The 20,946-nt window shown below is 37.8% G+C and overlaps 1 protein-coding gene across 1 annotated transcript in view; it reads left to right on the forward strand.

The window, feature by feature from the left end:
• The window catches only part of usp45 (ubiquitin specific peptidase 45), a 47,519-nt gene that overhangs the window by 10,915 nt on the left and 15,658 nt on the right, over positions 1-20,946 (forward strand). Inside the window, exons 6-8 of the mRNA XM_067448385.1 lie at positions 11,077-11,225; positions 11,797-11,892; positions 11,995-12,125. Coding sequence (XP_067304486.1) covers positions 11,077-11,225; positions 11,797-11,892; positions 11,995-12,125 — 376 coding nt within the window. The remainder of the gene's footprint in view (positions 1-11,076; positions 11,226-11,796; positions 11,893-11,994; positions 12,126-20,946) is intronic.

Genomic DNA, 20,946 nt, shown 5'->3' on the forward strand with positions numbered 1-20,946 from the left:
AAGAAAAATATAATTTTACAAATATTTCTTACTTGACATGCAATAACTCAAGAAGGAAACAGGGTAGCAGAACAATTATTTTTGGTGATGTTCCCCTATACATGGTCTGCATCTGGATCAAACTGTGGTGATTTCATAAAGTAATCAGAAGTTACAGTATTTGGAACAAAGGTAGCCTTTCTGTTCATTCCTTGACACCTGGAAGGCATTTTTAAAACTGTTGTTTTCTGAGTGACATCAAATTTAAATTTTAAATTTAAAGACTCACAAATCAAAATATGTATAACTTAGAATCTCAGCTTTACAAGGCATCTATCCATTTTGATCAACTCTTAATAAGTGCTGAATTATTTCTCTAAAACGCTAGTTATTTTAATTCATAAAGTTTAGTTTTTAGTTTATAAAGTTTTTTTTTTCTTATGTAAGGCCCGGCAAATGACGGGCGGTCTTTTCAGCCGGGCAAAGTACATTAATTCAAATTTACTTTTATCTGACTCCATTTTATCATAAATTAGGATTTAGTTTAGAATACTGATTGGTTATTAGGTCATTTGTTAACAATTTAAGTACACATTTGATTATTCTATTTAACTCTTTATTTTCTCTTATTGAAACCATTCATTCGGTTCTCAGAGTCGCACAGGGTCTTCACACCGGCCGTTATGCGATCACAAACTCGGCAGTCCGATCCTTAACTAGAGGTTATTTAACTTCTCTAATTAATTTCTATGAAAGTTAATCTTGCAAAGGCATGAACTGAAACGCGCCAAACTGAACTCGCGTTGTGAATGTATGCCGCGAGTGTAGTCGCGATTACCTCAGCTCTCATCACGAGAGCTCATCAGCTCACTTATCTGACTCGTGCAGTTAGTGCTCAGTGCTGTGATACTCGTGCGGTGACTCACTCATTATATAGAACACGCGTTCAGTTTTTAATTGTAGTGTCTTCTCCGACTCAGTCACAGTAATCAAGTTGGTGGCTTTGGGAATAGCCTCACAGGGCAGCGAAGCGTTCTGGGAATTGTAGTCTTTCATCCCCATGAGACAAAAATACATTTTCTGTCTTTTCTCAGTCTAGAAAGCACCAAATTCAAAAATAATTTCACATTTCTGCTACATTGATGACCCAGTTTAAATATATATTCATCTTCCCAGCGCTGAAGTACCCCTTTAAATATGTATATATGCAAAAAAAAAAAATCTTCCTGTTGTTCTTGTTTTTGTTGTTGTTTTGATTTTATTGCAAGTGTTGCAAGTTTTCATGAGATTCATCCATGTATGTCATTAATCTTGTAAAGCCTGGCTGATATTATGAGGATCAGCATAGCAGTATGATGATGTAGGTCGGTTTCTTCCTTATTACAAAGAAACTACTTTTAAATAAATTCTGTCACAGTCTTTTTAAATTCAAGTTTAAACTATGTGCCATGAAAGACAGCTTGTTTTCTCTGGTATGTAAAATTAGACGACACCTCCAACTGACAGCAAATGCCGAGGCACGGTGTCTGTTAAAATTCTCATTTCTCCTTTCAGTGATCAGCAAAAGCTAGTATATAAAATTTCACATAGCCATGAAATATGCTACCACCTTGTCCTTGCATAATGCTTAAGCTAACAGTCATCAAATCTGTTCCGTCCCTGTCCATGCCCTCATGATCTTGTGTATCAAAATTAAGTTCATTTAAGCCCAGCCTAACTGGTCTCCCGCCACTCCAGGGGCAGCCAAGCTCTTGCTAGAGAAGCTGTGCTCCAATTCCGTTACTGCTGCATGACTGCGCTCATTAATGGCATTAGGCGCTTGAGTGGTGCTCCCCGGTCGGATTCCCTGAAGAACGACTGCAGCTGTGTAGACATGGGATCTTGAGCTCTGCTCCTCCCCCTGCCCGGCCACATATCCCATGATTCCTCTTTTCTCACTCCATGCTTCTGGGAGAGGGTCTCATTTTCTTCAGGAGGGGAGCTTGTTTTGTATGTACAGCATCCTCAGCTGTTAAAAGGCGGCGGATGTTGTGAGAGGGATGTACTCTTTGCACTATGGCCTTGACTTAACTTAAACATATTGTTGTATACGTCAGATGATAATTTTTTGTTAATCATCTGTTTCCAATCAAGCCTGATTCACTCTCAGAGCCAATATTCTAAAGACAGAAAAGGGAAAACAGTTGCTATACTTGGTGTTTTATTTTATTTTTATTTTTTAGAATTTTCTTTATTATTCTGGTGAGGACCAGAAGGTAGCTGGTGGTGGTCTGTGGTGTTGGGCCAGAGTTGGGCCACCTCCTGCCCACATCCTTCTTACCTAGTCCTTTAAATTACCTGTTGCCATTCTTCCTTGCTCATTGTTCCAGACGGGCTGGGCTGACTAAATGAGGAAGAAATGGGCAGCCATTGTGTCTGTGAAATAGACTGGCGCTGGCATAGAAGAGCTGGTGAAATTGCATTTCTGCAATATTTGAAGGCCAGGGTTTTTTAGACAGCTTGTTGTTGTGTTCGCTTTTTCTCATAGACTCATGGCACAAAAGAGCCCCAGCAAGAATTTTCCAGAATCCATAATAGTTTTCTACAACAACAGAAGGGAGAAGAAAGAAAATCTATTAACTGCGCTCTCTCACCAAAAAGGCCTTCAGCTCAAGTACCAGAGTCTTGGTAGAAAGAGACTTGACCTCAGAGAGCCAGGCTTGCGCTTGAAACACAGCTGGGAAGGCTTTGTTTGAGGAAATTGAAATGTTTTTGCTTCAATAGGCATCACAAGCTGGCACATGCAGCAGTTTAATCTTTATTTTCTCATATTTGATTTTTTAATCTCATTTCATATTTCATTAGGCGAGGGTTCAAACTTATTTTGCTTTACATTTCAGGTTTTTCTTCTTTTTTTCTTCTTCTTTTTAACACAGTCGTAAACAGATAATCCTGAGTGAGTTGATAATATTAAAATTAGCATAGAGAACTTGTACTCTTTTGTAGTCCATTATTGCCCCTGAGTGTATCAAGGTAAAAACCATTTCCGCACTTGGAAAGTAGCTCTTTGAAGTAGAGATACAAAATACCATATTGGTTATTGGTTGATATTTCTTTTTTTTGTTTATCTGTGTCATATTTGATATTTAATTGTGCATGTTTGTTTCTTGTATTTTTACATTTAGATTACTTTGCAGTGGCTTAGTTGCATAAATGTTTTTTAAACTCAATATAATAGTTAAATGTTAGACAGACCTTAACAAATCTCAAACTAAATTTATTTTTTCTTTATCTCAGTATTTTTTATACTGTACAGTGTAATGTTGTAATACCTAAATTCACTTGTTCCTTTTAACTATTTTCTAATGTAAATTTTTTTTCTAATTTTCAATCTTAACATAATAAAGAATTATCAGCTTATTAGTATCATTATGAGCCAAAATTGTAATACGTGCATGGAGTGCAAAAATGCAATCCGCCAGTGGTTCCTTGAAGGTTTTATGATGGGGGTTTTCAATTTATGAGAGAAATAAAGCATGAGGTAACCATAACTTGAGGATACTTTGAAGTTTTTGCTGAACAGTTTTATTTTCTATTGAATTATCTTGAAGGAACCACCATCAAATTAGTCTTCTGGGTTCTAACGTCATCCCGGAATATGTTCAGTGGAACCCTTTAGCCCATTTTTGATATACACTTTGTATGGTTTTTATACATAGTTTTACATTTAATTTCGATGTTAAGGATTTTACAGCTAGGTCTTTTTGATTACTGAGAATGGTTAGCCTCGGGTGGAAGAATGCTTTTGTATTTAGGTCAATCCTGTGTGTGTGTGTGTGTGTGTGTGTGTGTGTGTGTGTGTGTGTGTGTGTGTGTGTGTGTGTGTGTGTGTGTGTGTGTGTGTGTGTGTGTGTGTGTGTGTGTGTGTGTGTGTGTGTGTGTGTGTGTGTGTGTGTGTGTGTGTGTGTGTGTGTGTGTGTGTGTGTGTGTGTGTGTACATGCATCAAGACGTTGGATACCCTTGGCCTCAGATGGCAATGAAGCACGGTTTTCATGCCCCATGGCCACAACAAATTAATAAGACATTTGGTGTTGCTCGGCCTTCCTCATGACTGCTTGCTGTCTTCAGCCTGGGGAGAGCTGTCCTTCACTTTGTGAGAAACAAGGAAAGATTTTGAATAGTGTACATGTTCAGTTAGTGTATTAACTTCTGCATATCTGTGCTTGACTCTTCTCTGGAAGTTATCCACAGCAATGCTACAAACACTTGTTACTTTTGTGACACTTTTGGTTCAAAGATTTTTCAAGTACAAATGACTAGTAGTGCTAGTTTAATGACCTTTTGAAGTAATGTATACAGAAAAACGGATATAAATATTGATTTACCTCAGTGTGAACTATTTATGTAAATATTTCACCTGAAAATGTCATTCTATCCTCTTGTAATTCTAAACCTGTATGACTATCTTTCTTGCTATAGATATTTAACAGAATGTCCAATCTGCTGCTTTTTTTCTAGGGAAGTTAGCATATAGGTTATTGGACATTATAAGATTATTTTTTTATTTTAAGTGTTATTTAATTGGTCATGTTTAATTCACCAATTTTTACCTTTAGATTACTGTTTTTCTGTTATCTAACACTCAATCTTTTAAAATCGTTGAAAATGCAAAATTTCTAAATAAATATATATTTTCATTTTGCACAACTCATTGTTGTAATGTGTAAATTTAAATATATATAAAATAGATGAAAAACAAACAAATGTTAAATGTTGCCTACTAAAATAAAAACGAATACAAATTGCAAGGCACACTGAAGTACTTTAAAATTAAAAAATAATTGTAAACTGAAAATCTAAAAATAAAAGCTGATTCAAAATATGAATAAATACAATAATTGTATAAATAATGCTACCATAACACTGCTAGAATGTTAATATTGGTGCCTACTTTTTTAAACAGTGTTTTACACACACACACACACACACACACACACACACACGTGTATGTGTGTATATATATATATATATATATATATATATATGTATATATGTATATATGTATATATGTATATATATATATATATATATATATATATATATATATATATATATATATATATATATATATATATATATATATATATATATATATATATATATATATATATATATATATATATATATACACTCCTGAACAAAATCTTAAGACCAGGGGATTCATTGCAAGTTTTACACATTTCGCACTTGTGGATCATAACTGGGTTGTAAGTGCTGCTTCAAAATGCCAAAAGACGAAACAGGAGCAAGAGACAAAAAATAGAGGATAGGCTTTTATTGAAAACTGCATTTAAACTGAAACAGGCCGTTCAACAGCTGATCAAAAGTTTAAGACCATAGCCATAAAAAGGTCAAATCTGCACAAAAATATGGCTTTCATGGAATTGTCCTTCAAGCAGTCTTACTGTCAAGATCTCCTGATGGCAAAGGCAAAAAGGCTTTCTCTCTTTGAACGTGGTAGGATTATTGAGCTGTACAAGCAAGGCCTTTCGCAACGCGCCATCGCTGCTGAGGTTGGACGCAGTAAGACAGTCATTTTACATTTCTTAAAAAATCCTGAGAGTTATGGGACAAAAAAGTCAAGTGGTAGACCCAAAAAGATTTCACCTGCACTGAGCCGCAGGATCCGACGGGTTGTCCTTGAAGACACAGATCGATCATCAACCCAAATTAGGCCCTTACTGATGCTGACTGCAGCCCAATAACCATAAGACGTCATCTGCTAGAAAAGGGCTTCAAGAACAAAAAACGTCTTCAAAGGCCACGTCTCCTCCCACGACACAAACTTGCCTGTTTAGAATTTGCAAGGGAGCACCAAACATGGGACATTGAAAAGTGGAAGAAAGTTTTATTCTCTGACGAGAAAAAATGTAAGCTGGACGGTCCTGATGACTTCCAACATTACTGGCATGACAAGGAGATCCCACCTGAGATGTTTTCTACGCGGCACAGTGGAGGAGGCTCCATCATCATCTAAGGTACTTTTTCCTTCAATGGGAAAATGGAGCTTCAGGTTGTGCAGGGGCGTCAAACGGCGACTGGCTATGTGGATCTGTTGCAGTGGGCATCCCTCTTGACTGAGGGTCCCCGTCTGTGCGGTAATGACTGGGTCTTTCAACAGGACAACGCTGCAATTCACAAAGCCCGCCTGACGAAGGTCTTCTTCCAGGAGAATAACGTTGCTCTTTTGGACCATCCTGCATGTTCCCCTGATCTAAATCCCATTGAGAACATTTGGGGATGGATGGCAAGGGAAGTTTACAAAAATGGACGACAGTTCCAGACCGTGGATGCCCTTCGTGAAGCCATCTTCACCACATCGAGCAACGTTCCCACCAGCCTCCTGGAAACAGTTGCATCAAGCATGCCGAAACAAGTTTTTGAAGTGATCAACAAGAACGGTGGGGCTACTCTCTACTGAGTCCTTTTTTGACACTTTTAGTACTGTTGTGCGTTTATTTTTGGGCTATGGTCTTAAACTTTTGATCAGCTGTTGAACGGCCTGTTTCATTTTAAATGCAGTTTTCAATAAATTGCCTATCCTCTATTTTTTTGTCTCTTGCTCCTGTTTCTTCTTTTGGCATTTTGAATCAGCACTTACAACCTGGTTATGATCCACTAGTGCGAAATGTGTAAAACTTGCAATGAATCCCCTGGTCTTAAGATTTTGTTCAGGAGTGTGTGTGTATATATATATATATATATATATATATATATATATATATATATATATATATATATATATATATATATATATATATATATATATATATATATATATATATATATATGTATTTATATTTATATTAATATATATATATTTTTGTTAGGGGTTAACAGCTTATGACCCAGGACCAGAAGTGAAGAAATGAAGACAGAGTTAGGATTGCAATTAATTAAAAGAAAAATTTACTTAGAATAGTTTGCAGTTTCAAAAGCAGAAGCCAGCTTCAAATCTCACATAGAGTTTGTAGGCCGCACTCCTTTCTCTCGTTGACTCGTCCTACCGTACATACAATTGTCCCAACAGTTATACTGTTTTCAAGGTCTTATCCACGTCATTACTGCAATGTGGATGGTTCTGATTGGCTCAGAGACAATGCACAGTCATGGTAAATTTCCACTCATGTCAGTTAATCTGCTGCACGTTTCCATAGACGTGTCACTTGTTGACACTTTCACCCCAGAATTAGGCCCGTAGTGACCTTCTAGATCTGGAGCAGGCGCCAGCTTGCCCAGAACAACGAGTCCACCCATCTCTTAGGGTGCCCATTGTATACCATTCTGATCTGTAACACAGAATATTGTGCACATACACAGATACACAGTCTCTCCCAGGTTGGAGCTGATTAAGCTCCAGTTCTAACCAGTTCTTACCAAAACATACTGATAGCATGTGCTTTCTTTTTAGTGAGAGGGACACACAATAGTACAGGCAATATTCATCTTGAGTCTTTAGTGTTTCAGTAAAAAAAAAAATCATAACTGGAAAGAATCATTATAATAATTTAGGAAGATATATATGCACGATGGTGAATGTGGATTGGGAACAAGGGACCACCACGGTCACTGTTCGCGTTCATTGAATGGAATAGGACCTTTTGGGAGGATGAGTATTTCAAGGATTTCACAGCTCTTGTTTTGCCTCAAAGCTCTTAGGGAAGATCTTCTTTTAACACAGTTATCGGGAAACCACATCCAGTTTTCTTTGGCACTTGTGCATTTTAGAGAGAGCTGGGTGGAGAGGAGTGGAGTGGCTAGCTGATCGTTAATGCTGCCCCGGGGGCATGCTCCACAGTGTCACTCCTGCCCATATTCGGTGGCTGAGCAAGGAGAGCCAGGTGGTGGTGCCGAGTGCAGGACAGTCAAGCGTGGCCGTGGTGCATGCTGACATTTGCCTTCGCTAACTGCTGCAGGGAGAGGAAAAATCTGTTTTTCCATATGCTTGTTCAGGGCACCGTTCTCCCCCCCGAGTCCCCTCTATGTATCTCCTTCTCTGCCACGCTGGCAGATGGCTCTCTGAACATTGTTTACCTTGATCAGCGGGCCCAGATGTGATGTAACTCCATAGACATTCCCACATTGCACCGTTTATTCTCCTGGTCCATTAAAAAATGGGACTGACAAAATGCAAAGGCTACCTTTTTTTGCTGTTACTCTCGCTCGTTCTCCTGTTTGCTCAATGTGTGAGCCCTGTTGTCTACACTTGTTTGCACCACAGTGTTCATGGACATATGGGCTCCCTCTCAAATGGCTGTATGAACACAGACCAACTTCCAGATGTTTTCATGTAGCACTCCAGATGCTTTTGGTCCCACTTAGGGATAGCCGCACTCCAGTCTATTGTTTTGATGCCTGATTAACCCCTGTGAGAAAATCATAGGGGCACAGAAGCTGCCCACTTCAGATTTTAATGGATTTTTCCTGAGCAGGGCTTAATACTGGGCCTGTTTGTACAATAAGTGTGTGTGGATCTGCATAACATTTGGGGCAGCTCTGGAGAGCATTTCTGCACAAAGGAAAACCAATTTACTTCCTAAATTGGAGAACATGGGTTGTCCTTGGGCTTTCCCTCAGATGTGGTAGTGCGACAATATGGATTCAGAACGGGAGAATAAACAAGATGATCCTGTGGATACACATCAATGCTAGCTGAACCTGAAACACAACTCTAAACATTTTGTTGCTCCCCTGTTGTCAGAAATACCTTTTCCACCCCATCAAATGCTTGGCTGAATTTGAAGGGTTAAGAGCATATATTGCAGCCCTAGAGTTTTCAAGGTCAGCCGTGTTCCAGCTTAATTAAGACCTCCTGGTATTGTCCAAGCAGAGATTTGTTGAAGACAGGTCTTCTTGAGTTGACCTCATCAGACATCACCTCCCCGTCCATCTCCACAGCCATTCAACAGCCTGAAATGTCAATAATTGTACGTTGAAGTTTCTTTTTCTCGTAATAGTGTTAATTCTCTTGTGTATACGAGAATGCAAAGGAAAATGTATATAAGTGCTTTGATTTGTGTAGCTTGTCCAAAAGATGACCTCCAAAACATCACATTCCATATTGTTCACAGCATGTGAGTGGGTGTTGTCCTCTTTCTAGATTTTTCTAACATGAGCTAGTGTTGAAGAGGTAGGGGGAATTTAAAGCATACTAAGGCATGTAAACATACCTACATCAACTGCTAATTTTATCCACTTTTCTTAACAGAAATCATTCATGCAAGAATAAACCAATTGGGACACAAGAGTAAGGCATATTATTCCACTTGATGGAAGAACAAGCTGTAGATATGTACAAGACCTGCACTCATCTATATGATATGAATTACTTCAGGTCATTTTGAAGTTACTTGGGGCACATTACATGAATACGCTACATTTAGACATTTAGCGTCTCTCTCTCTCTCTTTTTTTTTACAGCATTAGAGGTACAAAGAAAAAAATCTATAATTTTGTCAATAACTACAAAACAAATTTTGGTCTAAAAACTAGCTGGAACCTACTGAGCAACGGTAAAATTTTCAGTCTGTTACTTGAAAAAGTGTTTCATCAAATTAAGCATTAAACAACTGCAAGCACCCAAGGCACTGATAATAAAATAAAGTCAGCATGGTGCTGCTTGCCACTACTAAATACTGTTTACACTCTTTTGCAATTATTTATTCAAAAGCAAGAACATGGCCAATTTTATATATATAATTGTATAAAACTATATATGTATAAAAAATTATAAATATTACATTTTTATTTTTATTAGTAAACATCAAAATTAGAACCAATATTTTATATTAAAACTATGCCAAAATGGGTATATATATTATTTTTTTATACATTTTATATATTTCTACATATATATATATATATATATATATATATATATATATATATATATATATATATATATATATATATATATATATATATATATATATATATATACGTCAACCATATTTCACCAAAGTCCATCATGGAGATGTCTTCCTCCATGTTAACTAGCTGAAAGCTAGCAATAAAAACAAAAAAGGTGAAGTGGAGTTGTTGCATTTACCGTCATAAATTTTTGTATTCTGAAATTGCATTTTGACCATGCATTTTGCATGTCATTTGGTACAGGATATCCACTATTTACTCACTAGATTCACAAAATTGAGACTTCTTTTAAATAACATTGATATGTTAGCATTGATAGAATTGATATTGTTTTAATTTTTAAATATAGTTTATATTGTATAAAGTGTATATTTATTAGATGATAAAAGATGGTACACAATACAGAACAAAACAAATTGCATATGATAGTCAGTGTAATTTTAAATAAACTTGTTAGATGTTTTTTGTCATTGCTGAAAAAATGTAGTCAAAGAAGTAGCCATTGTTATAAATCATTGTTAAAATAAATCGCATCATTGTATGTATCATCATCTTCTGAGGGACTGAGAGCTATGTGCGGGACCGACTGCTCGCTCTGAATTATCATGCAGGTTGCTTTCATGTCTCCTGAGTGTTTAGGGCAGTGCACCCGTCATTTCTCTGGAGCTTAGCTGTTTTTGTGTAAAAAAAAAAAAAAAACTCTCTCTGCGGGCCTTGTGTTTAGCCGCCTGGGCCAAGAAGCTCCCGCAGAGTCGTGGCGGTAGCGGGGAGCAGCTGGGCTTGTTCCCTGCTCCCTAACCAGTGTAGTTTTATCCAGCTGTCATCTGCAGCCTCTCCCAGCTGCTACCCAGAATGTTAACCCATTTCTGCAGCAGAAAATCAAGCGCATACTGGGACCAGGCCCAGTCCAGGGCTGCGTTTCACAAAAATCTTGTGAGCTAAGTTGATAGTAGTGACCATTGGTGCCAGTGGTCCTACTTTCAATGCTTTTTTAAAAACATAGCCCAGATCTTCACATAACAGCAGATCTCTTACAATGTATTTCTCTCAAATAAATTGACTTTAAGTTTAAGTTGACTTTTCTGCCTTTTGTATGTGTCAGAACATTTTTGAATCTAGAAAACCTACTTTATTAATTAGTGTGGTAATGAGAGATCTGTCAACTTGATTTCTGTCCTGTGTTTTAGGAACAACCTCAAAAATTATCAAGCTCCGTGAGGAACCCATTGAGTATGTGGATACTCAGAGAGGGAAGAGTCCAGTGAATAGCACACTTATCCCGGTCAAGGGCATCAACAACCTGGGTAACACCTGCTTCTTCAATGCTGTGATGCAGGTAAAGTCATGTCCGAGAACTCGCATCCTTCACTTTATTTTTTACTTCACTTTTTTGTGTCAGTTCTGTCTTTCGGATGGTTAAAGCCAGTTGGTTTCTGATCTGGGCTGTTAACACAAATCAATTCAAATACATTATGTGGAAGTTGCAATCCCGGAACTTTCACTCTTGTGGCCTTGAGCAAACACATGACCCTTGTTTGTTTCGGAAGGACAATGAGTTAGTATATTAAATGAAACTTTAGATTTTTCTTGTTGAACAGTTCACACAAGAAACTTGACTGTAAGAAAAAGTTAATATTTAATTCATGTTTTAAAGGATACAAAAATATTAAATGATCAAATTGGAAAAAAAATATATAAAATAATATTGAACAATTCGTTTTATCAATTATGTTCTGCTGCTTTGATCATATTGTCTTCAGTGTCACATGATCCTTCAGAAATCATGTATGTTAATAGCGTAAAATCATATTAATTTATTATCAAAATGTTCAGCATTGCAGCCCTAATATTAGAAGTTGATAGATATTTGCCATGTGACAACTTAACCATTCTTTGTTTTGGTTTAGAATCTCTCTCAGACTCATATGCTGAATGACTTGATTCAAGATGTCAAGGAAAAAGGCCATAAGATGAAGATCTGTCCCTCTGCTGAGACAAACTTGGTATGTTCCAATGAAACTAGATGGGCTAGTCTCATAATCTAATTTATGTTAGCTTTTAAATATGTATGCTGGATGTGATATGAGTATTATGCTTTCTTGTAGGGGCCACTAACGGTGACGTTGCCCAGCCCAGAACCCCTCACCTCAGCCATGTTTCTGTTCCTACAAAGCATGAAGGAGCCTGGGAAAGGACCTGTCTCCCCCAAGATCCTTTTCAACCAGCTCTGTCAGAAGTATGTCTATACTGCCACAATTTGTAAATGCATACTGTGAAAATGTACAAAAGCTATCTGGGGTAGTGGATCTAAATGTGGCTAATTGATCGTCACTGTACGCCAAGCGGTTTCAAGCCTGTTTTGAACTTAAATGGCTGGTTGGATCCCTGCTCTCGGGGGTTGATTTTTATGCCGTGTACAGGCTGAACGGTTCACTGGCTGTTGTTTAAACGTTGTTTGAACGTGCTGAATGGTTGGGTGGCTCAGACAGGAGCCTGCCAGGCCATTGGGTGTCTCTCTGGTGCTTCTGTGATATTAGCTCAGGTACTGTGCCTTTATCAGACCTGTGGGTTTGCATATGTGTACATGTGTGTCCTACTCACCTGGCATCATCTCAGCCTTAAGCACACCAATTCATTTAAGCATATACACATCACATCACATCACATCCGCCAATATGAAATTCTAAAACATGTGCAATGCTGTGAAACATAAAGTATACCCCATGAAAAAAGCATTTCTTCTTCCACGTATAGACATCTTTTACAAACACTACTTGGATTGTATATTTTGTAATGTTCAGCTTGAATATAAAGGCTTCTTTAAAGGACAGTTGTTGAAATGTCTAAATCTTTTCCAAGCTATTGACATTTTCAAGATGCTTCAGGAAGTCTCAAAGAACTCAACATGCCCAAATATGTTGCAAAAGGACAAAACATTCACATACATACTATTTAAAAGTTTTGTGACTGTTAGGTTTTTTATTTATTTATTGTTGTTTTAAATAAGTCTATTATATTTGCAACTGTTGTGTTTATTTGATCAAATCTACAGAGAATTATTGGAAATAATAGGAGTTTCGCCGTTTTATTTTTTGAAGTTGTGAATGTGAATCAGTTGAAAAATATATTGCCACTGGTACGTTCTAATCCGCTTAACATTAAAATATGAAAAAGCTTAACGAGGCTTAGATATCTAAGACAATGTCATTAACAAACAAAACTTAGTGAACACCATACTAATACAGCATACTATGTACAGAAAAGCAGGTGAGCCCTGAATATGAACACAACGTATTTAATTAAGCATTTTCCTCCTATAAAGAAAACTCTTAATGTGGCTTAATGTACAGTGACTTTAAAAGACCAAACTTAGTAAACATTAAATATTAAGCATACTATACAGAAAAAACTCTAATAATGTGAAATATTATTACAATTTAAAATAAATGTTTTGTATTTTAAAATATATACAGTGAAGAAAATAAGTATTTGAACACACAAGTAAATGTCCACTATGTAGAAAATGGAAGAAGCTTAAAATAACTGTCAGTCACCCTTGGACTGGGGCTCCATGCAAGATCTCACCTCGTGGGGTCTCAGTGATCCTAAGAAAGGTGAGAAATCAGCCCAGAACTACACGGGAGGAAAATCATGGTTTGTAATCATGCATGGCACGGAAGGTTCCCCTGCTTAAACCAGCACATGTCTAGGCCTGTCTTAAGTTTGCCAATGACCATTTGGATGATCCAGAGGAGTCATGGGAGAAAGTCATGGAGTCAGATTAGACCAAATGAAGAATGATGAGTACCATCCCAAAGAACACCATCCCTACTGTAAAGCATAGGGGTGGTAGCATCATGCCTTGGGGGTGTTTTTCTGCACATGGGACAGGACGACTGCACTGTATTAAGGAGAGGATGACCGGGGCCATGTATTGCAAGATTTTGGGGAACAACCTCCTTCCCTCAGTTAGAGCATTGAAGAGGTCGAGGTCGAGGCTGGGTTTTCCAACATGACAATGACCCGAAGCACACAGCCGGGATAACCAAGGAGTGGGGAAAGCATATATATGTAAGAAGCATATCAAGGTTCTGGCATGGCCTAGCCAGTCTCCAGACCTAAACCCAATAGAGAATCTTTGGAGGGAGCTCAAACTCTGTGTTTCTCAGCGACAGGCCAGAAACCTGACTGATCTAGAGAAGATCTGTGTGGAGGAGTGGGTTGCACTTATTTACAGCTGTATCATACAAATTAATAGTTAAAAAATCATACATTGTGATTTCTGGATTTTTTTTAAGATGTCTCTCACAGTGGACATAGTGTTTTTATCCAGTTTTAAATTTAATATTTGGTATGTCCACATTTTGCAGCAATTACAACAGCACATTTCTCTGTCAGTATATGACACTAATGTTATCCCATGCCTTCTGCAACTTAAGCCAAATTATTTCCTTGGATAGTACAACAGATCTGTCCAATTTATTTTCCAATAAGCTCCAAATGTGCTCAATGGGGTTGAGGTCTGGTCTTTGTAAAGGCCAGTCCATAATTTTCAATCTTCCAGCAGATTCCTTCCGTCACAGGTAGTTACGAAAATATTCAGAATGTTTCGGGTTATTGTCCTCTTGGACAGCATGACATCAAGCCTTTGCGTAAACATACACACGGCACTTTCTAAAGCCAAGTGGCGTGTTATCTGTACGCATTTTGAGCTATCCGCATGTATGTCTACACCGTATGATTCCGTGTGTATGTCTACGCTGCGTGATTCCGCGTGAATGTCTACGCTGAAACGAACCTGTGTGTGTGTGTGTGTGTGTGTGTGTAGGTTTAGGGATGGGGCATTGTAGGGGGATAGAATGAAATGCCGTTGATAAACACACTAAAAAGCGTTTATGCGTCTTTATAGCACGCCAAAATGGCATACAAATTGGCGTGTCATACATACGCCATTTTATGAGATCAGTCTTGGAAAATAAAACCAGGCCAATAAGAACTCGCAGATGCTAGGTGTTCTTATCATTTTGGCCTGCACTGTGTATAGCAGGTACAGTTAACATTTCTCAAATACGGTACGTGGTAGATGTGATTTATTTCCAAAAATCAAATATTGACCAATTATGTGCTTTTTTTTAGACTGATACTGATAATCTTGCTCCTGTTTACAAGTCAAACAAAATTGTCACCCTCTCTAGCATTAAACGCTGATTCTCTCTGCCTCGTATACACCTTTCCCTCTCTTTGTGGCAGACCCACATGCACACACTTTCAGCACTATAGAGCAGAAGCTTGTAGGGTCAAGTGAAGGCCTTCTGTGGTGCCCGAATTATGTGTGTGTGCTTGTGCGATCCAACATGTCCTTGACAGGGAAGATCCTGTTTGTTTAATCTGTTTGTTGACTGGCAAACTGCGGTCACAGCTGCTGGTCTGATGGGGTACTTGAACTACTGCGCCATCTTGAACACCATCTTGTACATGTTGGATAATGTGGCAGAATGGTATCTTTTGAGACATCGTGCTTTAAAGGACAGTATTTTTGAAGGTGGGATGAACACCAACCACTAAATGGGTGAAGAACAAGTAGTGTGTGTGTTTGTGTGTGTTACACAGCTGAGTGCTGTTGGCATGGTTGGTCAAGGGCCAGGTCACACTGCCAGCTGGACAGATCTAAGCAGCACCAGTGCCAGCAGTGGTCCAAAGAGCAGTGAGCAGCCTTCCCTGCTCAACACACACTGCTTCTGGTACTACTGAGGGTCCCAGCTTGTAAGATGTCCTCATATTATGCTTTCTGAAGCTACATTTGAATTTGTATTATAATCAGCTCTCAAACCCTTGGCATATTTCATGTTGAGGTGGAATGGTACTTATTTAATGTCTGTTAGTACAGTAATTCAAGCATACAGGCATCAGTTTAAAATGCAGCACTTTCAAGGATGCTCTTGTGAGAGGTGGAATAATAAACTCTAGCCTATTTTTGATCTTCATATATCTTAAATTCTCTCCTTTGTTACCAATTTTATGGGGTTCAAAACTAAGCCGTTACAGGTTGCTTTCTCAAAAGGGTTCCCCTTTTTTTGCTGATTTAATGTTAGTTTTGCTCTATTTTAAAAGAACTAGAACATCAGATTTGGTGTTTTTAATTTACATTCTGTTGCTCGTTTTATTTCTAGATCATCATTCCTGTTCCTTACATTTAGTGCTTGTGTATATGTGAGGGATAATGTACAGTTAGACAGTTTTTATTACAAAATAAACCCAGACATGTTGAGGTGGTAATCTAAATGAGAGTAGTGTCCAGTTTGTTGGCTGCTTACCAAACAATTCATTGATTTCTCAACCAGGGGGCTGTAAAAGTCAAAGTAGGCCTCAAGAGGTCTTAAAATAGTTTAAACTAAGCCAAAAACAAGCATTAAAACAAGCTAAAACATGCTATTTCTAATTTTAGTTCATACCTTCTACATCTGTTTTTTCTTATTCTTTCAAAAATCAGGGTTCTAAGGTTCTTGGAAAATCTGAATAAATGAAGTAGCCTAATTTAAAGTTTGATTTCCAGATGTTATGTAAATTAACACTTTCCCTACCATTTATGAGTTAACTTGTCATTTATTAGACTCTTCTCTGCCAATGACAAATTTATATGGCTTTCCATGTTGTCACTAGCCGCGTTTCCATTACCCTTCAAATTGCGCAAATTGAAATTGCGATTTGAAAATACGCCCAATGGAAACGCGGCAATTTCACAAAAACTCCCATATATCGCAAAAAAAGTATTTCCGCTCTCATGAGGTGGTTTTTCAGGCAATTCGAAAAAGGACATTTTCGCAAAACTGCAATGGAAACGTTTTTTTCGCATTTACATGTCACCTGTTGCGGTGGCGCATTGCTGCAACATAGGGCCTATAATATTATATTTTCCACTCAATTGTGTCGTAATAACAAGATAATGTAGTTAAAAGGACATATGTTTTCTCCTAATAAGGACTACAGGCTATATATACTGAAATTAAGACATCTATTCAAGAAATGTATTAAAACAGAAAGAGCCATCCTGTATTTTCAGCCTTACTTAAAGGCCGAGGAAACAGGCCAGTTACGCACGTCAATCCATTCCAGACTATCTTAGTTTGCTTCTTATTTAATAAATAGGCAATTCATTTATGAAACTTCGATCAACATAAAAATACAATTTATACCAAACTAAATATTTTTTTTAAGAAAGACTTTCTAGAAAATAAAATTCGAAGTGATCAAAATCATGTGACTCCCCAGGTCTCAAACATATTGCGATTCTTGCGCATGCTGCTCACTTTTCATAATCAACATATAAATTAAAATAATAATATTACAGGCTAATGTTTAGGCCTAAACGTAGCCTATTTGCACTTTGAGATTCTTCGGAATGAAAAGTGCATTATAAATAAAATCTATTATTATTATTATTATTATTTAGTTTCGTAGTTAGGCTATGTTTTCTTAACCCACGGCCGATAAAAGCGCCGACGTTCTCATTTTTTCCTTCTTCCTTTAAGAGAGATGAAAAAATGTACAATACTCTTGTCATTTTTAGCTATACAGATAAGTTCAAGACATAATTATAAACTAAAAACTGTCTATTTTTATTTGTGGACTCCGGGAACTAATTATTTTGCATGCACTCACTCCAAACGCTGTCTTCATTTCAAAACAATTATTTCGTTTATTAAATGCCATTTTTTTCTTTTCCAAAGCATTTCTAAATTCAGTTCATATGCCCATCAAACGAAATATCTAGCCAAAATAACGAAAGTGGTAAAAATAAAAAAAAACATTTGAGTTAACATGCAAATTCAAACATTTCGCTCTATGCGTCAACCTGGCGCGCGTAAAAGTCGATCATTCTTTACAGATGATGGTTCGGTTTGGAGAGAAGACTAGATGGAGTTCTTTATTAAACTCATAAAAGACACTATAGGATTACAGTAATACTGGATTCTAAACACAGAAATGCTACATTATCATGAAGACCTTGAAGCAGATCTGACACACACACACACACACACACACACCTCATATCCGTGCCGCTTAAGTAACCTAAGGGGCTTTCCTTGCCATTAATGCTTGGATAACACACACGTCTCCTTCCAATAAAAATAATGGGTAGTGCGGTGGATGGGATATACAAACCTACGAAGTGCCATCATTTTGGAATGACCTATCGCAAGAGGAAAGTAATACGTTTTAGTCGCATAACAGCAGCTATGGAAACGCTGTCATTTCGCAACAGTTTTTTATCGACATTTAAGAAATATTGCAAAAGTTTTTCACAAATCTGTAATGGAAACGCAGCTACTGTTACACAGTACGGGGTGTTAGTATGCATCTCCTGAAGGAGTACAGTATCTCCAGAACTAAGCACAGGGAAAGAAAAAGCAGAAACGCACAATCACATATTTAAGCAGATGCATATGTACCGTATATACCCGAATATAAGATGAGGTTTTGTGTCCTAAAAAAAGGCATTTAATTGCATTTTTATATGATGCAATTAAACATCACTCAACCAAAAGAGTGTTTTCCTGAATACCATCACACCGAGAAAATGACACTGATTTCATATGTTCCGTAAACAAATTAACATTAAGTCACTTACATTTTAGATGCAGTATTGAGTGTTTTTGTTCTATTTCAGCAGTGAAATGGTCTGATGTTACCGAATGAAATGTTGACCCAGGAAGTGGTTTATGATTTTGGGGGGGTTGATGGACTCAATCTACACAGTCATGTAATTTCCATATAAGAGAAGAGGGACTTGAGATCAATTTTACTACGTACCGCTGACTGCCGGAAGCTAGTTATTTTATTCTATAAAGTTTTAAATATGGATATTTTTCTTACACAACTGCGCCACTTCGCTTCAAAAGGCCTTTATTGCCTAACTATTATTACAGCTAGGTATCACTGCTATTTGGAGGTTGTTTACCTTGGCCAACAGTCAATTATTATTATTATTATTATTAATTATACAGTTAAAATGTCCATGGTACAAAAATATTTGACTGTAGTAGAATGTTAGTTTAATAGAACAGTTAGCTGTGTATGTTTCATATATGGGAGTGTTTTATGTTTGGCTGATGTAGTATGCTTGTGTGCATTGCAGCATTGTGCTGGGACTGCCTGGCGTCTGGTACTAACTCATCCGCTGTTAATTGTGTTAGTGGTTACAGCTGTCCGTCTGTGGCAGGGCCATATTGGGCATACCGCTACAGGCTCCTTCAGCCTTCTCTTCCAGTGGAATGAGTTTCCAGAACATTCTCGCTCTCTCTCTCCCACCTCTCCTACTGGAACCCATCTCACCCGTCAGCTTCCCTCCAGAACACATTCGCTCTGTTCTGCTGCTTATGCTGAGCTATACCAGCATGATTGCCTACTGTTTGGCAGATGCAGATCCCTAGAGATTTTTTAAAATTGCTTCTGCATATTGTTTTTTGGACACTTTAACAAAAATAATCTTTACTGGTATTTCAAATAAGTAATATTAGTCAACATCTAATCTACATAAACGGTGGGGTTCAAAATCAAATTATATTATTCAGATAAGATGAGGAAAAAAAAATGTCAATGTCATAAATATGGGGAGGAAAAAAGAAATTGCTTTATAAATATTTATATAAGAAGTCTCATGCTCACATTTATTGCATTTATTTAATTAAAAACTAATTATAATTTATTCATGTGATAGCAAATCTGAGTTCTCAGAGGCCATTACACTCTGGTCTTTAGTGTCATTTTTAATCTTTGATGAATAGAAAATTGAAAATTTGTCAACACATTTTTTGTAACAATTAAATTGTAAAGATATTTTTTTGTTTTTTTCAATTCTTTTAACGTGCACTTGCGTAAAGGAATTTACGTAATTTACTGATCCGGAGCTTTTGAATTAAAATGTAAAATGAGTTTATCAAAGTAATGTTAGAAATGTGGTGCTGAGAGAAAAGAAGCAGTAAGAAACAGAGAAAGGGGAGGATGGCTGTGTCTCCAGACCCCCTGCTCATGGACCTGTGTTGGAAGCAGGTGGCTGGATGTTCTTAAACACACTCCAGTCACACAGAGCCGGGCAGAACGTCAGACCTCATCAGCCCATGGTAGAGGCGTTCCAGACTGCTCGACCATCCATCCTGCACATGCATTCATTTCATCCAGCCTGCCCTCACACAACACAACACGCACACAGTGCTTGCAAGCTTAGCAGGTAATGGCAAAATCATTGAGCATCTGGACAGCCTCAGGCATCCCAACCCGACCCAACACCTTGACTTGCCCCTTTACCCTTGGGTTCATCCCAAACCATCCCATCATACAGACCAAATGGCCTTCCCATCATCTTGACCAGCTATCCAGCCTTTATTGCTCAACAGGTTAATGCAGGACTGGCTCCAGCTGCCCATATGTCCTCCACAGCTGGCCCACATCTGGCTTGGACTGCCCAACAGAGAGTCTAAAGAGATGTTTTCTAAACGCCAACACGTTTTTCCGTTCGATTGACCATAGGGTTAGCTGGGAGGAAGGTCAAACATCCACGTCACTGTCCTCCAGTCTGGCATATTTAGGGTGGTCTTGTCTGGTTCTGTTCTGTTCTGTAATTTAAGTTATTTTGAACATGTGACATTAAATGTGTTTGAAGGACACAAAGATATGACAAATGTTTAAAGATGCACCGAATTTTAGGTCGGAATACTTTTTTTTGTCATAATTGCTCAAAGTTGCTGCTGTTGTCGGTTTTAGGAAACAGCCAGAAAATCTTGGCTTAAAATTACGTTAAACAACTGTAAATGTTTTTATAGAAAGTTTTTCTATAAAGATGTTTTTCTAGAAAGAGCTTGTGTTTTCAGCATAGACTGCAAAAAATATGGACGTAGTGTCCGTGACGTCACCCATAGGATTCCGATAAGCCGTTCTGAAGAGTAAATAGCGTGTCACGCCCGGATAACAGAAAATGGGCAAAGAGGTGGGATGTGGGCCGAGCTTAGGGGACGCAATGACTACAGACGGCAGATAAATGGCTATCCACCTGTCACTCA

Source organism: Pseudorasbora parva, chromosome 7, assembly GCF_024679245.1.
Source record: "Pseudorasbora parva isolate DD20220531a chromosome 7, ASM2467924v1, whole genome shotgun sequence".
NCBI classification, from domain to species: Eukaryota; Metazoa; Chordata; class Actinopteri; order Cypriniformes; family Gobionidae; genus Pseudorasbora; species Pseudorasbora parva.